Source organism: Myxocyprinus asiaticus, chromosome 34 (genome assembly GCF_019703515.2).
Source record: "Myxocyprinus asiaticus isolate MX2 ecotype Aquarium Trade chromosome 34, UBuf_Myxa_2, whole genome shotgun sequence".
Classification (NCBI taxonomy): domain Eukaryota; kingdom Metazoa; phylum Chordata; class Actinopteri; order Cypriniformes; family Catostomidae; genus Myxocyprinus; species Myxocyprinus asiaticus.
The window spans coordinates 35,290,690-35,310,195 of NC_059377.1; the positions used below are offsets into that span (position 1 = coordinate 35,290,690).

The 19,506-nt window shown below is 37.0% G+C and overlaps 1 protein-coding gene across 1 annotated transcript; it reads left to right on the forward strand.

Moving 5' to 3' along the window:
* Positions 1 to 8,193: 8,193 nt before the first annotated feature.
* On the forward strand, positions 8,194 to 16,622 carry LOC127425624 (uncharacterized). The gene is made up of 6 exons (XM_051671813.1): positions 8,194 to 8,405; positions 10,920 to 11,260; positions 11,980 to 12,055; positions 12,174 to 12,252; positions 12,378 to 12,537; positions 14,448 to 16,622. Exons 2-6 carry the CDS (start codon positions 10,922 to 10,924, stop codon positions 14,913 to 14,915), a joined length of 1,122 nt encoding a protein of 373 aa, XP_051527773.1. The 5' UTR covers positions 8,194 to 8,405; positions 10,920 to 10,921; the 3' UTR covers positions 14,916 to 16,622.
* The last annotated feature ends 2,884 nt before the right edge of the window (positions 16,623 to 19,506 follow it).

Consider the following 19,506-nt stretch of genomic DNA (forward strand, 5'->3'; position numbering starts at 1 on the left):
AATAAATCAGCATAGAGAAATTGCTTTAGTTAGCTTTAGCGTAACTTATCAATGTTAACACCAGGCACTGGCTACTACCGTGAGGCTCAGAGTGTTACCCACGCACAAAGCAATATCCACCAATGGCAAAAAACTTACCAGAACAATGAAATCCACATAAGTCGAAAAATAGTCACACAAATTAGAAGAGCGCACAGCTTGTCACAGCTTAAGAGGACATATTTTTGTTGCTCTAGTAAGCTGCACTTGACAGCACGATAATGAATTACCTAATGACCTATGAGCTACTGTGGCTTATCATCTGCAGAGATCAGCCTACATCACCACATGACTTTGTTGGTATATTATCTTGACCTATCTGACTAGCGCTCCGTTTAATCCACTAGTGCTTAAGCATCACGGTCATGAGGAATGAATAAGAATGTAACCTACTAAATACATCGCGAGCGGTAAACAAAATATCCCTCGAGAGAGCATGACACCAATAAAAGCTTCAACAACCCTACCAGAAAACATATCCAAGCATTATAGCAAGTAAACAACTTCGCCAAACAGTTAACAACAAATAAACATCTATCTGGAGACAGCTGCTGTTCTGAACTATGACTGACTGAACAGTCATAGCTTCCCCAGCCGAAGTCTGCGATTTCGTACCAAATCCGACCAGACAGCTTAAAATTAAATTCATTATTGTAGGCTTACCATAGTGAATCGGGGTTAGACAAAGACAGGGTTTTGTACACAGATTTTTCATATACTCACTAAATAGTGGATTGTTAATTGTAACCAAATAAATCTTATGTGGTGAAGCTTTAAAGCTTTTTATTGTTAATATTTGCAAAAACAATAATCTTGAAATATATTAAAAGGTCGATTCTTCTGCCCTCATTGCTGACAACATTTCATAATTACACCTTCTCGACATTTGGCTTAACTGTCATGTTAAATACCATAGTAATGGCGCTATCCACCTTTTTCCTGAACGCGGAAGCGTTCCACAATTCGACTGTTTTCAATTTCCGGTCTCCTGTGTTTTCACTCGCATCGGTGTATATTCTTAGTGGGTAATGTTATGTTTAAGGTATTACATTTGCAAAAATAAAAAATAAAAAACATGCCGATACTTCACAGAAATGAGATGACCATTTTTTTACAGACAGTGCCTCACTTGAGTGTGTAGATGACATGAAGTGATGGTCAGAGGTTAGTTACATTGATATCATTAATTATTCTGAGTTGTTATGACAGTAAACAACTGCACAAGTTGAGCCTGAAATTCATTTTTACTCCAAGTAACACTTAAATTGTTGTTGTTCTCCTCTGGATTGCTCGTTTTGACAGTTTTTACTTGGTGTCTCAAGACCAGAAATAGAAACAGGCAATTAGAATAATCATGGCGATGCCCAGTGGTTGCTCAGGAAAACTATGGATATGTGGTTGCCAGGCATCTCCATGTCCACAGTTAAGAGGTACAGCCAATTATCTGTTCTCATGTTGTTTCAGCTCTAAAGTATTAACATTTTATTACCAGAACATTTTTATTCTAATCATTTATAAAATGAAACTAAATTAGGATTACTTCTGCTCACATTTAAGCTAACTTTACCCTTCTGAAAGTCCTGTGTCAGATAATTCTTCTATCTGTGAGTAAATGTATACACTTCAGTCATCAGACAGAGAAAACTGGAACTGTACAATATTTCTTAACCTATGTGAAATGATGTTACACATACAGTGGCAAAAAATGTGAACCCTTTGTAATTACCTGCATTTATGTATAAATTTGTCTTTAAATCTGGGTTGATCTACATCTAAGTTGCAATAATGAACAAACACAATCTGTTTTAACTATTAACACACAAATTATTGTATTCTCATTGTACATATTGAATACATCATTCAAAAATTCACAGTGTAGGCTGGAAAATGTATGTGAACCCCTAGGCTAATGACATCAACAAAAGCTAATTAGAGTCAGGAGTTGGCAAACCTGGCATCCAGTTAATGAAACGAGATTAGAGGTGTGGGTTAGAGCTACTTTGACTTATAAAAAGCACTAAAACATTTTGAGTTTGCTGTTCACAAGAAGCATCTGCTGACATGGACCATGTCTTGCAAAAAAGAGATCTCAGAAGACCTACGATCAAGAATTGTTGCTTTGTATAAAGCTGGAAAGTGTTACAAAGTTATCTCGAAGAGCTTAGATATTCATCTGTCCACAGTTAGACAAATTGCCTATAAATGGAGATGATTTCATACTGTGGCTACTCTCCCTAGAAGTGGCCGTCCAGCTAAGATGACTCAAAGGGCACACCGCAGAGTGCTCAACGAGGTAAAAAAAATAAAAAGAACCCTAGAGTGACAGCTAAAGACTTGAAGGAATCACTGGAACTGGTTAGCATCTCTATTCATGAGTCCACTATTTGGAAAACATTAAACAGGCATGGTGTCCATGGCAGGACACCACGAAGATGCTGCTGCTTTCCAACAAAAACAATGCTGCCCGCCTGAAGTTTGCCAAAGACCACCATGACACTCCACAACACTACTTAGAAAATGTTTTGTGGACTGATTAAACTAAGGTTTAATTGTTTGAGAAGAACATGCAGCACTTCCTATGGTGTAAAAAGGGCACTGCATACAAACATGAAAACATTATACCAATGGTGAAGTACGGTGGAGGGAGCATCATGATTTGAGGCTGCTTTGCTGCTTTGGGGCCTGGACCGCTTGCCATCATCGAGGGAAAATTGAATTTTATCAAGATATCCTACAGGATAATGTCAGGGTGGCTGTGTGCAAGCTGAAGCTCACTAGAAGTTGAGTGATGCAGCAGGACAATGACCCTAAACACTGAAGTAAATCCACTACAGAATGGCTTAAAAAAAAAAAAAATCTACCTTTGGAGTGGCCCAGTCAGAGCCTAGACCTTAACCCGCTAGAGATGATGTGGAATGACCTCAAGAGAGCTGTTCACACCAGACATCCTAAGAATATGAATGAGCTGAAGCAGGAAGAATGGTCCAAAATTCCTTCTGAACATTGTGCGGGTTTAATCCGCAGCTGGAAACACTTGGTTGGGGTTATTCAGTACCGCCGCTTCCTATATGCATATTACGCAGTTTGTGTAGGGCACCAACTCCCTAGGGGGGGTACAATCTTACCAGCGGCAGCCCTGAGGTTATTGCTGCCAAAAGAGGATCGACCAGTTGTTAAATTCAAGGGTTCACTTACTTTTTCCACAGCACTGTGAATGTTTAATGGGATGTGTTCAATAAAGACATGAAAGATTATATTTGTTTGTGTGTTGTTAGCACATTGTGTTTGTCTATACTATTCTATATTCGGATGAAAATGTGATCACATTTTGTGACCAATTAATGCAGAAAACTAGCTAATTCCAAAGGTTTCACATACTTTTTATTGCCACTGTAGGTTAAGAAATTTGTAGTATTTGTAGCATTCTTTTACTGCACTCAAGGTCTCTGTAATATGTGGAACATATATGGGGGATAGTCTGCTCTATCTCTCTGTTATTAGGTTCAATGTATAGCTATGGATGGTTCCTCTGCCAGATAAGCAGATAAACTGCAGTTGAAGTCATGCTTGCAATTAAGTCAAACCAGTAAAAAAAAATAAATAAAATAAGACATGCCAGTGCTATTGATAATACAAAGTTTGGTTTCTTGACAAATAACTCTGTGGCTAACACAGCAGCTTAGTGAAGCCATTTATTCACTCTATAGAGTCTTTTATTAAGAGTCAAAATTTTTGAACCCACAGCTCTGTTTTTTTTTTCCTTTGGTAAAAACACTGCATGTTGAACTATGCACAGTAAAGATCCCAAGTTCACAGCCTCCTTGTATGTAAACCAGGGGGGATGGGCTGTTCTCTGGGGGATTATTGAGTTCAGTATATAGTTGAGTATGGAGCCTATATTTCCTGTGGAATTACTGTAAAATCAGTTGTACCTTTATGAAAGAATGTACAATTTAAATCTACATTCATGTAGATTTTCTAAGTACATGTACTTCTATTGAGTGAATGACAAAGACAAATTGTATTTGTGCAATAGAGGTTTTATTAAGATTATTTTTATCGAAAACCCATTTTTTTTATTTCCCTAATAAAGTTTTTTTTAATCAAAATATAAAATATATACACACTACTTGTCATAAATGTTCATGTACACAAATTCTCAATATAACCTCTGCTAGATGTACTCTATATGCAAATATTTATTTTAACTTGGCATAAAATGCTGTCATTACACCATTATTTCATCATTAAATTGATTTCTTTAAAGGTAAACAATAATAATTTTTTAAGAAAATCATTGATTGGGAAAAGTTTATAATTACGGTACACTCATATGCTAAATAAGGGGTTGTACTCAAATGGTTTTCTGTTGCTGTTCTTCTGGATTCTTTAATAATGTATGTATGGGGGATGGTCTGCTCTCCTCCAGGGTTGTTGGGTTTACACTATAATCATGGATGGGGCAAGTGCTTCAGTAGTAAAGCTGTAAGGCTCAGTATTAGGTGAATGTCAGCAATAAACTATGACTGTTTGACCTGACCAATGCAAGCAAATCGATCAGATATGGATGATATTGTGCTGCGGACAAGGCAAGCCAAGTTAAATTGCCTTAGCAATGCAATACACAACCTTCCACTGGAATTGTGATATCTGGTTGATATCCTGTAGTTCCTGATTTTAGTGGCAAAGAATGGTGATGCTCTTAGTGTGTATGGGGGTGGGGGTGGTCTCGAGATTGTAGGGTATGCTCAACGCATGACCTATATTCTGCCTGATTTGACATTGTTGACTGAAGGCTGTACAAGTCAAAATCCTTAAACGAATGACACAGTTTAAAGTTTAAACCAAGGCTGAGTTCGGAATGGTGTTAATATGGTAGTATGCCATTTCAAACTCAACCCATGTCAAGTTTGCTTGTAAGTTGTAAATACAAACCTTTAAACCATTCCAGTCTGTGGAGACTGGAACTTTCTTTCCCCACATGTAACAGAAAGGTTACCTCTGTGACACAGTCTTCTGTAGATTCAAACTCTTAGTGGACAGAATAAAATTTTAATTAAGAGGTAGATTCTATCAACAGTAATTCTGTAATTTAATACTATAGATATAAATATTCTCTCTAGATTCTAAATGTAATGCTGGCATGGTCTTATTTGAGTGCAAAATGAATACATACATAACCAAACTAATCCTTCTTCATTTCATATAGTAGGTCTTCAGTGGTGCCCGCACTTACATGGACATTGCTGTTGGTTCATTATTAACGGTGTTGGGTGAATTACTAAAAAAAAGTAATTCATTAACGATTTCTAATTACTTCTCTAAATCACACTTCATCAAAAAGTAATCAAATGAATCTCAGTTGCCTCCGCGTCTGAGACCATCAATCTACGCATCTTATCACGTGGCTTGTTGAGCGCGTTACCGCGGAGACATGCCGTGTGTGGAGGCTTCATGTTATGCTCTGCGGCATCCACGCACAACTCACCACGCGCCCCACCAAGAGCGAACCACATTATAGCAACCACGAGGAGATTACCCCATGTGACTCTGCCCTCCCTAGCAACCGGGCCAATTTGGTTGCTTAGGAGACCTGGCTGAGTCACTCAGCACGCCCTGGATTCAAACTCGCGACTCCAGGGGTGGTAGTCAGCGTCTTTACTCACTGAGCTACCCAGGCCCCATAAATAGTATTATTATTATTAATTTTTTTTAAATGATTTTTCTCCCCTTTTCTCCCCAATTTGGAACGCATAATTCCCAATGTGCTCTAAATCCTCGTGGTGGCGTAGTGACTCGTCTTTACTCGCTGACTAACCAAGCCCCCTCCATAAATAGTATTATTAAGAAATGTGTAAACCAAGTATACTTAAAAGTAATTAACTTCACTGAAAGTAAGTTACTGTAATCTGATAACAAGAATTTAAAATGTAATGCATTATAAGACTTTTTTATTTACTTTTTACAGTAACTAATTACTTTGTAATCAGATTACACCCAACACTGATTATTAATTAATCTGCCATAGGCAGGCTTCTCATTATATTTCAAATATTTATTTTTACTGTCCTTTTGGTCATAATAACCATGTAACAAGCCAAGCCCAGAAAACAAAGACCACGTTTCATTTGGACAATATTGCCCAGTAATTTTGCTGACCGCAGGGAGCAGAGTCATAATCTCATTTGTTTTGAGTGAAACTCAGCCAATAGCTCTTGTTGTCCTTAGCTGACCTTTTTTTATTGTATTTTTTATTTTTTATTTTTTTTTGTGAGTTACTAATCATAGTAACTAACTAGAAATTAAAAGTTTATCAAGACAAAAAGATAGATTCACCTAGATCCGGCCCTGTACCAGTCAGATCTTTGCAAAGTCAGACTAAAAGAGTTAATAATGTGATTGTAGCACGGCTTTGTCCAGCATGTATATCAGTCGGACCATAACTAGCCTCTGAGTTGTGCACATGCATGCTCCGAAAGACAGGGAACACACGATGTGTTTTTAACCAGGCGTATTTGAGGTCATTCCCTCAAATATTTGATTGCACATTGTGTCATACTTGAAGTGACAGATAAAAACAGTTAAAAACAGCTGAAGCTCGATTATATGTAACTGCACATGTAAACGTACTAAGTGACTTAAATGATCTGGTTGTAGCATTTTTTTAATTAACAGCTCAATGGAGGGGAAGATTATTAGTGAATAATGACAAACAGTTTGAACTGTTCCTGCTATCGAATAGCTTTAGAAGAACTGGGATATATTGCAGAAATCATATGGACACATTTTATGATGAGTTTATTTTATTTTAGCCCCTCCCCCCATTTTAAAGTTTAAAGGAATAGTCCACCCCAAAATTCTCTCATCATTTATCATCATGCCATTGCAGATGTTTAAGATTTTTAGAAGAATATCTCAGCTCTGTAGATCCATATAATGCAAGTGAATAGTGACCAAAAATTTGAAGCTTCAAAAAACACACAAAAGCAGCATAAAAGTAATACATATGCAGTGCTGGGTGGATTACTTGTGAATTGTAATTAGGCATTGATTACAAATTACATGACAACAAAATGCAATCAGTAACTTAATCTCATAGATTACATTTCGGGGTAATCTAATCAGATTACTTTCAACCTAATTATGTTTTATTTTATGCCACATGCATTTGAGTATGTTCATTTATTTTAAGTGCATAAAACAATAGCAGCATTACGAACATTAATGGCCATAAAATCAACAGCAACAATGCCAAAAACAAACAAAGTGAAAGTGGAGATTTTTAGTAAAAAATGGCTTAATTATTGATCTGTTTCTCACCCACACCTATCTTATCTCTTCTGAAGATATGGATTTAACCACTGGAGTCATGGAATACTTTTATTCTGCCTTTATGTGCTTTTTGGACCTTCAAAGCCACCATTCACTTACCTACAGAGCTGAGATATTCTTCTAAAAATATTTGTTTGTGTTTTGCAGAAGAAAGAAAGTCATACACATCTGGAATGGCATGTGGATGAGTAAATGATGAGAGAATTTTCATTTTTGGGTGAACAATCCCTTTAACAGCCGTGATCACTATGAACTGTCATTATATGGAAAAGACCTTCATTAAGAGTCTCCAAAATAAATATTTTTTTGTTCCATTGAACAAAGTCATACAGGTTTAGAAACTACCTTTTGGGCGACTTGGGTTTTGTCTTAACTCCTAAAACTCAGCAGCTAAACCACCTCACGTGACCTTTCTAAGGTAATTTGATCTGATTTTATATTTTAACGTTTGTTTCATCTGTTTGTTTAAATGAACATGAGTCATGTTCATAGTAAGGCAATACATGTAAACTCAACATATCCTAAACAAACTGTCCCGTCTTGTGTACAAACTCCTTCCAGAGTTAAACAAGACAGCACCGTGTGCAAAATGTGTTCCAGTTTCCTCGTTCAGACCGACGACTGTAGTAGCAGCCTTTCCACACGAGTGCCACGTGCGAAGAGGGCGGCTTGGAAACCCATGTTAGTAGCCAATCACGGCGCAGAGGGTTTGGGATTTGTCCCACTTCTCGACCAATCGGCGACTCGGTCTTTATCTTTTAGCCAATGGGAGCCCAGTCTGGTATGGCTTTTGTTTAGCACGTGTAGCAATTCACATGTTGATCCTCGCTGTTTAGTGACGTAAGTGAAAAAAGGAAAAGTATACAAGTGCGAAAATTTTCTCAGGACAATAGTCCTTACGAACTAGATGTCGTCGGTACATAATCTTATTTAGCAATAACGTATATGCAACTGCATTTGAGAGTACTAACAGCACATCAGGTCCTGCGAGTGTTGTTGAAACCAGTCTGTTTGTTGTGGTATCGAACATCAAGGTAAGGGAATTTTTGGAATTTTGAATTGAATTTGTGTGTCTAGTGTTTTTGTTGTTTCCATGTAAACACGCGCTAGATTGTATTTTTGACTGTTACGCCGCGTCTCGCGCAGGAGCGCCACATTTTACATTAAAAAATAACCAACTATACATCATCATTTCAATAAAAATAAAAAAATATTTCGAAAAGCGGGAAAATAAGTTTTCACTACAACGTGACAATTGTGTGCAGAGGCTCCAGGTTTCCCACGCGTCCTGGAAAACCTGGAATTTTACAATGCAGTTTTCCAGTCATGGAAATGTCATGGAAAACACCTAAATGTCCGGGGATATAATTATTTGCCTGGAAAATATTTTAGTATATAAAACAGTTTGACTGTGTTGCTAGCAAGGTTTTTGTTACATGTACAAGAACATGGTAACAGTTGGGACTCGTAATAGGAGTCAAATACACAAACTCCCGGCGGCTGTGGATTGTGAAACAACAACATTAAGGTTCAGAGCGCTTACGCCCACATGATTGATTACAGCAGCAGCCAACCGCGTGCTTGGCAATCGCTGTCCAACCAGGCAGATCGCCTGCTTAGCTACAGCAGCGCATGCAAACTGAGAAGCGTCATTCCTGAAACTTGTTATCCATAAACAAACTGAATGACCTGGTACATGTACAAACTGAATGAGAGGGACGTGTTGTTTGTTTACTTAAGCATCAGCAAGTGAGTCTACCTTGTTCATCACAGAGAGATACGGGCGGAAGAGCTATTAATGCGTAAAAGTGACTGATGTTTATACACGTTGAGGGGCTTTCACATGACTCGTGTTGGCGCCGCCAAATACATTGAAGTCTATGAAGTGACGCGTCAGCGCAATCTCGGCTCCAGCTTCACATCAAAGTGTTTTCCACATACGTTTTTGCCTCACAAATGATGTATTTGAGGTAATTATTACCTTATCGTTTCAGAGTATCCAGAGACACCAGTTATAGAACTGCAGTAATTACATTCACCAAAAAAAAAAAAAAACGTTAAGACGTTAACATAAACGAGTCATCTTTTTATTTTCTGCAATCAAAGCAATAGACCTTTTTCACACTCCAGGTTTTGGAACGCAGAAGTAAACGTTTGCAGGGTAAACCCTCACAGATGTGGTAATTAATTTTTTTAAACCAATTACTTGGTAATATAACACAAAGCATATTTACATTTTCATTTATGCATTTGGCAGACGCTTTTATCCAAAGCGACTTACAGTGCCCTTATTACAGGGACAATCCCCCTGGAGCAACTTGGAGTTAAGTGCCTTGCTCAAGGACACAATGGTGGTGGCTATGGTGATTGAACCAACAACCTTTTGCTTACCAGTACAGTGCTTTAGTTCACTACGCCACTCCACATATTGTTATAAATTTACACTCAATATTTAAAAAATGTATAATATAAAAAAATTGCGAGATTTACGTTGCTAAATAAGGCGGAAACGCATCATCACAGTCTGTGAAAAAGGTCTATTGCCTTTTTTTTTTTTTTTTTTCCTCTCTCTTCTGAATAAATGTTTTCAATGTTTATTGTGCACACCTCCCGCTTTCTTGCATGGCAAGATCGTAAATTTGGCCTTGATACCTCGGGGTGTGAATTAATTTTCAATAATTCAACAATCAGAGTCAGCTGGGGGCCTAGGTAGTTCAGCAAGCAAAGACGTTGGCTACCACACCTGGAGTCGCAAGTTTGAATCCAGGGCATGCTGACTGATTCCAGTCAGGCTTCCTAAGCAACCAGTTGCTAGGGTGGGTAGGGTCACATTGGGTTAACCTCCTCGTGGTTGCTATAAGGTGGTTCTCGCTCTCAGTGGGGTCCGTGGAGAGTGGTGCGTGGATGCCGCCACACACTCTAGGTCTTCGCAGTAATGTGCTCAACAAGTCACGTGATAAGATGCACGGATTGACTGTCTCAGACGCGGAGGCAACTGACATTCATTCTCCGTCACTCAAGTTGAGGCGAGTCACTACGCCACCACGAGGACTTTGAGCACATTGGGAATTGGGCATGCCAAATTGGGGAGAAAAGGGTAGAAAATCCCCAAAACAACAAAACAGTCGGAGTCAGCTTATACTACGGTTACCACATGTAGTATGCGGAAAACACAGAATCTAGTCATAAAAATGGCATTCACAATAAAATGCAGAATGTCATGGAATATGACAATCAGTTATGATGTCATGTAGTTTTTATGTTGTTGCCATAACGTTCATTCTAAGACTGTTTCATACAGTTAAGTGCCTTGTTTAAATTAATTAACAGTCAACACCTGTAGAAAGCATTGTCTTTAAGTTTTACTGTATTAATGGTCCTGTCTGAAAGGGGCCCCCAAAGTGAGGGCAAAATATTCATAATTATCAGCTGCTTTGTTTTTCCTTTGATAGAAATCACTTGCTACAATCAATTAATTTCAGCCAATCTCTCATTAGTTGTGAACAATCTATCATCTCACCCTCTCTCTTTCCTTTGGTGTATCCCAGGAATGCTGTCAGCGGGGAGCCCTTCCAAATGGCAAGTGCAAGATTCCCTCTCTTCCACACACAGCCTCTTATACAGCGAGAGTGACCAGACAGAGGATGAATCTGAGGTCTTATCGCCTGAGAGTGAGGCTTCAAGCAGAGTGCGTGATCCAAAGTCATGTTCCTTGGCCAGTGGGAGCAGCCAAATTTCAGAATCACCTCTAACATTTGTGAACCAAAGGAGCGTTAGAGTTAAGAATGGCCAAACAGGAAGTTTCTCAACATCTCTTGTCTACACTGGCCAGACATCAGCGCCAGCTCATAGAATTCCTACAGAGGGAGACTTCAGGTTTGCACACAAAGTAAGTCTAGTTTCAAAGTTACTTCACCCTTTGAAATTGTTTAAAGGCATTCTGCTACTCAGAATTGTGCATTTTTGTGTCATATCCAAAGATATTTTTCTATTTAAAATGTGCTTGCATAAATAGAGTGCAATCTTAGGGTTTCAGAAGTAAAAGTCCCATTCATTTTCTCCATAAAGAAATGTATTTTTAATGATAACATACCATGATCAAATGCTTCTGTAGACACCAAATAAATAAATAAATATAAAATAATAATGGCAGAATACCCGGTGAATAACTACACTTAACGAAGTCAGTCTCCCTGCACTCTCAAACAACCTATGTATATACACTATATGTATTTGTTTAAATATTTTGGTATTTATACTAATAACCAATGACTTTTCTGGGATTTTTATTTTGTTCTGTCATTTCTAATTCAGTTACATAATTTGCAATGCTTTATGAGATGAGTAGTTTATTGCCACATAAAAGATGTTAAGTGCACACTCTTGTACCCTCTGTGTTGGTTAGGTCCAAGGCTTAAATCTATCTACTGAAAAATGCCTATGGAATAGGAAAACATACTACCTGGACAAAGTTCCCTTAAATTTTGGACAGTCACTATTGCGCTCTAATTGCTGTTTATGTGCCAAAAATCAGCCTATTGTGATTTTACATGGCTTTTTCTATGACCATTATGTTGGTAAATGGACACTAATGAGCATCTCTTACAGTGTTCAGAACTGCAGCGGTATATCAGGCCTCTACTGGAGCTGTTGAATGGATTGAAAACGGGTCGATATGACAAAGGTGAGGTGTCTGAATTAATGGAATTATACTTTTTTTTTTTTTTTTTTTTTTTTTTTCGTTAAATGTCATTGCTGTATTTTGCATTTGTTTTATTCCTTAATTTGCTTTTTATGGGCAGGTTTGAATACATTCCAACAGAGTGTTGCCATGGAAAGACTGCGAAAGATTCTGGGTGTTTTACAGAAACCTGAACTTGGGTATTTAATCTTATTCTATTGAACTTCAAAGATGGATACTTTTCTACCTATTGTGTCCAATTCATATGATGTCTTTAGTAAATCATATTTCTCATGAAATCTCTTTTTCTACTGTACCTTATTAGGGAGAAGTATATGGGCACTCTTTTGCAGTTGGAGATAATGTTAAAGGTTTGGTTTCCTCATATAATAACTCCTCATCGCAATGCCACACCTTCACTCCACAATCCTATGGCCAGTATGCCACCACGCTGGAATCAAGACCAGTTACATATCCCTGTAAAGGTAAGAGACACTTTTGAAAAGGTAGAACATTCAAGATGAGCAAAATGTTTCATTTAAATGCCAGAGTTTCTCTAAAAAATTTGCTTTTTATTTTCTGAGACTAGGGTTTGTGTTTAAGATTTTGTTTTTCAATGTTAAGAGTAGTTCACTCAAATCAAAATTCTGTCATCATTTACTCAACCTCATGTCAGTCCAAAGCCGTATGACTTTCTTTCATATGTAGAACACAAAATATGTTTTAATTAATGTCGTAGACCGTCTTTTCAATACAAAGGAATTAGGGCTGGGCGATATGTCTAAAAAATGTTTTTTTTTTTTTTTTTTTTTTTATAAACTTAAGGACGATTTTCGATTTTCCTACATTTAAAGGTATTTTTCAAAAAAGTAACTCCAACATAATTCAAATAACATGTTCCTTATTCGAATGCAAGGTTAGAAAAATCTCTGTTTTTTCATTATAGAAAACAAAGGTGTGTAAATGAAATGGGGGGAAAAAAGTGCAACATACAGAAATTTGTCAGCAACGTAAAAGTAAAATAAATTCAAATCTAATTTATTTAAAATAACGCTGATGTTCAGAAGTAATAGTATAAAATAAGAAAACTACATAAGAAAAGCCAATTTAGGTATTATTTTTATCTAAATCAAGTCCATAGGGAAAGTTGTGCAGAAATCAATATCTAGAAATAGTCATGTTTATCTAGAAAGCATTTTTAGTATATCAGTCAATTTGTATGTATAACCATAAACACCTGCAGATAGAGTCCAGCTATCAGAAAAATGTCAGTGTAGTTGAAAAACGCAAGAAGCAAAAAGCTCAGTTTAAAATAATGACGTCAGTCAGGGCTGTGAGCATGCGGCGCCATCTAGCGGTACATGCAGAGCAGGAAAATGAAATGATATCGCTGTTTGTCAAAATGATCGCTTCGCTTCCTAAATGTTGGCTATAAATGCAGTACATTTGAAACATGTCACAGAACAAAGGAATAATAAGCGATCTATCTGAATCATTATGGTAAAAGGAGATGTGGCTGATTCTCCCATTTAAAGCCTATCATTTATATGATTTGATATAAAGCACCCATAACTGTCATGTATATTCTAACACTTTATTAAAAACACATACATTTCTGTTGACATCTCAGAAAATGTAGCTTAGTGCTTCATGACTTCTACAACTAACACAGAACATGCATGATAGATGAAGTCTGCATACAATCACACTGTACAATCGTACTGGAAGTACTACCGGCTTTTATATCGGTCTCTGTGTTAACCTATGTTAAGTTGGATAACATATTTCCACACATGTTCAGCTTATCAGATTGATGGCGGCATCAGGCCAAGTGCTGTGAACATTTGTTTTTCTCTTTTATATCAGCCATTGGTGGATTGACAGTGTATCCAACTACAGCGTCTGCTAATATTTTATGCAAAATCTTGATTCCACGATTTGAAAAAAATAAAATCGTGTCAAAAACGTAAATATGAATTAATCGAGAAAAAAAAACACGTGGAAGTGGAAAGTGCCTCATTTTAAAGCTTAAAAAGGACAATTGACTCATGCGTCATATTCAGAATCTTCTTCAGGCATACAATAGGTCTTGGTGGAAAAACGACCTGAAATTTAAGTCATTTTTCAGTGAAAATCTTTACTTTTATTGTGCATTCAGTAGTGCATGGGAAAAGCTTGTTTACAGTGACATGCATGTTCATGCGAGAACTTGTGCTGTTTTAGTGCTAAACAATGTTCTCACATATGATGCAGAAAGGACACACATCACCTTTAAATCACCACCTTGTTTGTTTAGCAACATCCCCTCCAGTTTAGGGTTTATTTGTCTTTTTGAACATCAAAAAGTTTGATCACTGAATTTATGCTCTAAAATTGATCATATATTTTCTTGCAGAAACGCAGATTAAGCTGGTCCGACTCAGACTCGCAAGGTTCTCCAAGCTGTAAACGCATTCAAGATGAGGATCAAGGACAGAGTCCCAGTGATACCAACTCATGGTTCAGTAGCTCAGAAACAACATGTAGTGAACTTGAAGATTATGGTGCAATCTGTACGATTAAAAAAGAAATGACATCTGAACTTGAAGAAAACAGCAATTTTCTTTTAAAGCACAAGACTGTGATCCCTAGAGCTGCAACAAGGCCACCTCCACTTGTAATACCACCCTCAGCCACAGATGGCAGCAGCTTGGGCATGCAGGACTGTGTGGTGTCTTCCACAACTCCTGTTTCCGACCCACCAGCAGACATAGGGATGGGTGGGAAAGATGTTGTGTGTCCCATTGCAAATGAATCTGTGGAAAGAGATGGGCAAAAACGAGTGCACAGTAAATCGTTTACCACAGAGCTGTTAAACACATAGCATCAGTTTCGCTTGTCCAAAGCAGACAGTTCTCCAGCCTGTTGATATTGGGAATTTTTATGCACTGAATAATTAATGTCTCTTTTATTGATCAGACTTTCCGTTCTGCCACATATATGTACAGCACAGAATTAATCATATGTACAATATAGCACATGTTGAAAAATAAGATTTGTCTGTTAAAAAGTTTAAAAAATGGATTGTTCACCCCAAAATGAAAATGTTGTCATTTACTCACCCTAATGTTGTTTTAAACTTGTATCTATCTTTGGTGGGACACAGTAGGAGGAATGTTAGCCTTTACATCTTTTTCCTATTCATTGAAAGTGAATGGTGACTGAAGCTGTCATTCTACAAAACATTTCCTTTTGTGTTCCATCAAAGAAAGAAAGGCATATGGGTTAGGAACAACATTAGGGTAAGTAAATGATGGCAGAATTTTCATTTTTAGGTGTACTGTCCATTCAAGTCTTAAAAGGCCACAAATGTGTCTTAATGTTTTGTGTCGACAGTCTGAGCTGTGAAGCCAGACCAAGGAACATGCACAACTATCAAACACTCTACTGCACTGCCTTTCTATGACAGAGGCTGCAACAATATCAAATATATTATGACCATTCAACCAGGATGCAAGAAATCAGCTGAAATATTTTCTGGTAAAATGTCCAGAAGCGTTACAGTGCTGTGACCACAATATACCTTAATGTCCTTTGACTTGAAGTAACACAGAATAAATGGGAAATACGTTATATATATATATATATATATATATATATATATATATATATATATACACACATACATATACAGGATGATATTTTTGAGGCAGTTTTATTTAGTAGATCATTACTTGAAGACACGGAGTTCACTTAAGCAGCCTTAAAATGACCCTTCAGAGAGTCGGTAGAGGATCATTGACTTTGGTCTGTTATCATAGCTCAATGTTGTCTATTTATTAAGAGACTGTAAGGGTAATCTCAGTAACATCAAAAGTTGTGATAAGTGGCTGTATCTTGAAGTGTTATTATATAATACAGAGAGCAAATGGTCATTATTGAAAATGCTCTTGCCAAAAACAATTTGCACATTTATATTGTATTGCTTCCATGTTATGATGGTTAACATTCTAGGTTTTTATTGTAGGAAATTGCCCAATTGGTCCCTTTTACTCTCCCTAAGGAAACAGTCATTCTTTTATTTAGAATTTGTGGCCTTTTATGAATTCAAGCATTGTGACCAGTGACCATTAAGGGCAGGTATGTGGAGTGTCACACACTGTAAGGAAAAAAGATGTTTTATTTACCTATTTGTAGAATTCTGTTTTCATAATTTGAATTCATTCTAAAATTAGAGTTGAGAAAGTTTCACGAAGAACCTGCACGAACGACAAGATGTTGACTGAGACATGTAGTGAAGTCATTGTGCGGCTGTGCGAGTATTGGCCTACATATAAGAGTACATTGTTTGAATCTCATAAATGAAATTGTCCTAAGAGGGAAAAGTTCTTATGAATATGTCTCCTTAAATTACACTTAAGAATGCTTCATATTAAGGTAGTATTTTGCAGGATATAGTTTGCACTTGTGTTCGTCTTTGTTAATCAAACCCCTTTTCACTTTCATTGTTCTGATTGTATCAAAGTTGTTTTCACAGTTACTGAAATGTTTTTCAACGTGTTCTGCTTTTTGATATCATTAAATATTTCCAAGTTTCTTATGTTCTGCATAGCCCTCTCTTTCTCTGACCTTTTTGACTTCAAATATGACACTGGGTGTCAGTATTACTTAAGTGCATTTGTAAGCTATTTTGTTTTCTAAAGGTTATTTAACAGGATAGTTTATATTGATAAGGAAAGTCTTACCTGATCGTACGAAACAGTAATCCAACCCTAAACCTAAACTTAACAAATCAGGTAGGGCTTTACTCATAAATATGAATAAGTCTTCCCCTGCCATGAAAGAATGCTTATCCCACTCGTTCTAGTTATCTATAAGCGACCCCTGCTGGACGTCTCTATCAAGCCTTGTTATTTTTGAGCAAATACATAAGTGTCATTCTCCTTGTCATGGAGACTACCAAGCAGTAGTGTACTGTAGTATATAGTGCATTCAGAAAGTATTCAGACCCCTTCTTTTTTCACATTTTGTTATGTTACAGCCTTATGCTAAACTCTACACTCCATACCCCTTAATGACAAAGCAAAAACCAGATTTTTGATAACTTTGCAAATTTATTAAAAAGAATAAACTGAAATATCACATTGACATAAGTATTCAGACCCTTTGCTATGACACTTGAAATTTAGCTCAGTTGCATCCCATTTCTCTGGATCATCTTTGAGATGTTTCTACACTTTGATTGGAGTCCACCAGTGGCAAATTCAATTGATTGGACATGATTTGGAAAGGCACACACCTGTCTATAAAAGGTCTCACAGCTGAAAATGCATATCAGAGCAAAAACCAAGCCATGAGGTCAAAAGAAATGCCTGCAGAGCTCAGAGACAGGATTGTGTCGAGGCACAGATCTGGGAAAGGCTGCAAAAACAATTCCTGGTCCAGACCTTCGAAAAGGACAATGAACCTAAGCACACAGCCTAGACACCACAAGAGTGGCTTAGGGACAGCTCTGTAAATGTCCTTGAGTGGCCCAGTCAGAGCCCGGACTTGAACCCAATCGAAAATGACTGAAAATGGCTGTCAACCGACGGTCCCCAACCAACCTGACAGAGCTTGAGAGGATCTGCAGAGAAAAATGGCAGAAAATTCCCAAATCCAGGTGTGCAAAGCTTGTCCCAAAGCATCATACCCAAAAATACTTGAGGCTGTAATTGCTGCTAAAGGTGCTTCAACTAAGTACTGGGTTAAGGGGCTGAATACTTATGTCAATGTGATATTTCAGTTTTGTCTTTTTAATAAATTTGCAAAGTTATAAAAAATCATAATGGGGCATGGAGTATAGATTGATGTGGGAAAAAATGATTTAAAGCATTTTAGCATAAGGCTGCAACATAACAAAATGTGGAAAAAATTAAGGGGTCTGAATACTTTCTGAATGCACTATTCGACTTCAGAATAACACTTCTTCAACTTTTCAATCTACTGATGCGATGCGCAGCACCGATTCTCTCTAAACGCTCAAGAGCAGCGGGAGGCGGAAACACTGAACTGAAGGCACGGGCAAGAGTCTGACACAGCTGAGCAACCGATACTATGGTATTTACAAGGTACTCAAGAATTCCCAATTACTAGATATCAAACACAGTGGTATTTAATTAGTGGTATTGAAAGAAGGAAGGAAGGAACAATGAACGGAAGGAAGGACGGAAAGGAAGGAAAGAACGAAAGAAAAAAGAAAGAAAGGAACAAACTAAGGAAGAGTGGGAGTAAGGAAGAGGAGAAAGAAAGAAAGAACAAATGAATGGAAGGAATAAAGAAAGAAAGAACGAACAAAAGAAGACAGGAACTAAGGAACGAATGAAGAAACTAATGAAAATACTTTTTAAATTTTTTTTTTTTTTGTAGGCTGTTTAAAATGATCACATTTGTTATGTTTTTTTATGTGATGTGTTGGTGTTTATACTGTCTATGGTGAAGCCGAAGACAAATTTCCACACTGAGGATAATAAAGTCACTTAACTGAACAAAAAGAAAGAAAGAAAAGGAAGGAAGGAAGAGAAGAAGGGAGGAATGAATAAAGAAAGGAAGGAAAGAAGAGAAGGGAGGAAGGAACAAGGTAAGAAAATAAGAGAAAGAAAGAACGAACGAACAAATTAATGAACAAAAGAAAGCAAGAAAGAATGGAAGGAATGAAGAAAGGAAGAGAAGAATGGAAGAAAGAATAAGATAAGAAAGAAAGAAAGGAAAGAAGAAAGGAAGAGAAGGGAGGAAGGAATAAGGTAAGAAAGAAAACGAATTAATGAACAAAAGAAAGCAAGAAAGAAAAAAGAAAGAAAGAAAGGATGGATGGACAGATGAAAGAAAGAATGAACTAATTAATAAACAAAAGAAAGCAAGAAAGGAAGGAAAGAAGGAATGAAGAAAGGAAGAGAAGAATGGAGGAAAGAATAAGATAAAGTAAAGAAGAAAGGAAGAGGAGAAGGGAGGAAGGAATAAGATTAGAAAGAAAACGAATTAATGAACAAAAGAAAGCAAGAAAGAAATAAGAAAGAAAGGATGGACAGATGAAAGAAAGAAAGAATGAACAAAAGATAGAAAGCAAGAAAGGAAGGAATAAAGAAAGAAAGAACAAATGAAGAAAGGAACGAATGAACGAACAAACGAACAGAAGGAAGGAATAAATAAAGAATGAATTAATGAACAAAAGAAAGCACGAAAGAAAAAGAAAGAAAGAAAGAGAAAGGAAGGATGGACAGATGAAAGAAAGAATGAATGAATGAATGAACCAAAGATAGAAAGCAAGAAAGAAAAAGATGGAAGGAAGGACGGACGGACAAAAGAAAGAAAAAAATTAATGAACAAAAGACAGGAAGGAATAAAGGAAGAACAAACAAATGAAGAAAAGAAGGAACGAATGAACAAACGAACTAATGGAAGGAAGGAATAAAAAAGAAAGAATGAACAAAAGAAGA

Excerpts from the sequence above, each read along its gene's own strand:
- LOC127425624 (XM_051671813.1), top strand. The coding sequence starts at position 10,922 with ATGCTGTCAGCGGGGAGCCCTTCCAAATGGCAAGTGCAAGATTCCCTC. Across the intron at positions 12,056-12,173 it reads AACGGGTCGATATGACAAAG|GTTTGAATACATTCCAACAG; the intron begins GTGAGGTGTCTG and ends TTTTATGGGCAG. Across the intron at positions 12,253-12,377 it reads TTACAGAAACCTGAACTTGG|GGAGAAGTATATGGGCACTC; the intron begins GTATTTAATCTT and ends GTACCTTATTAG.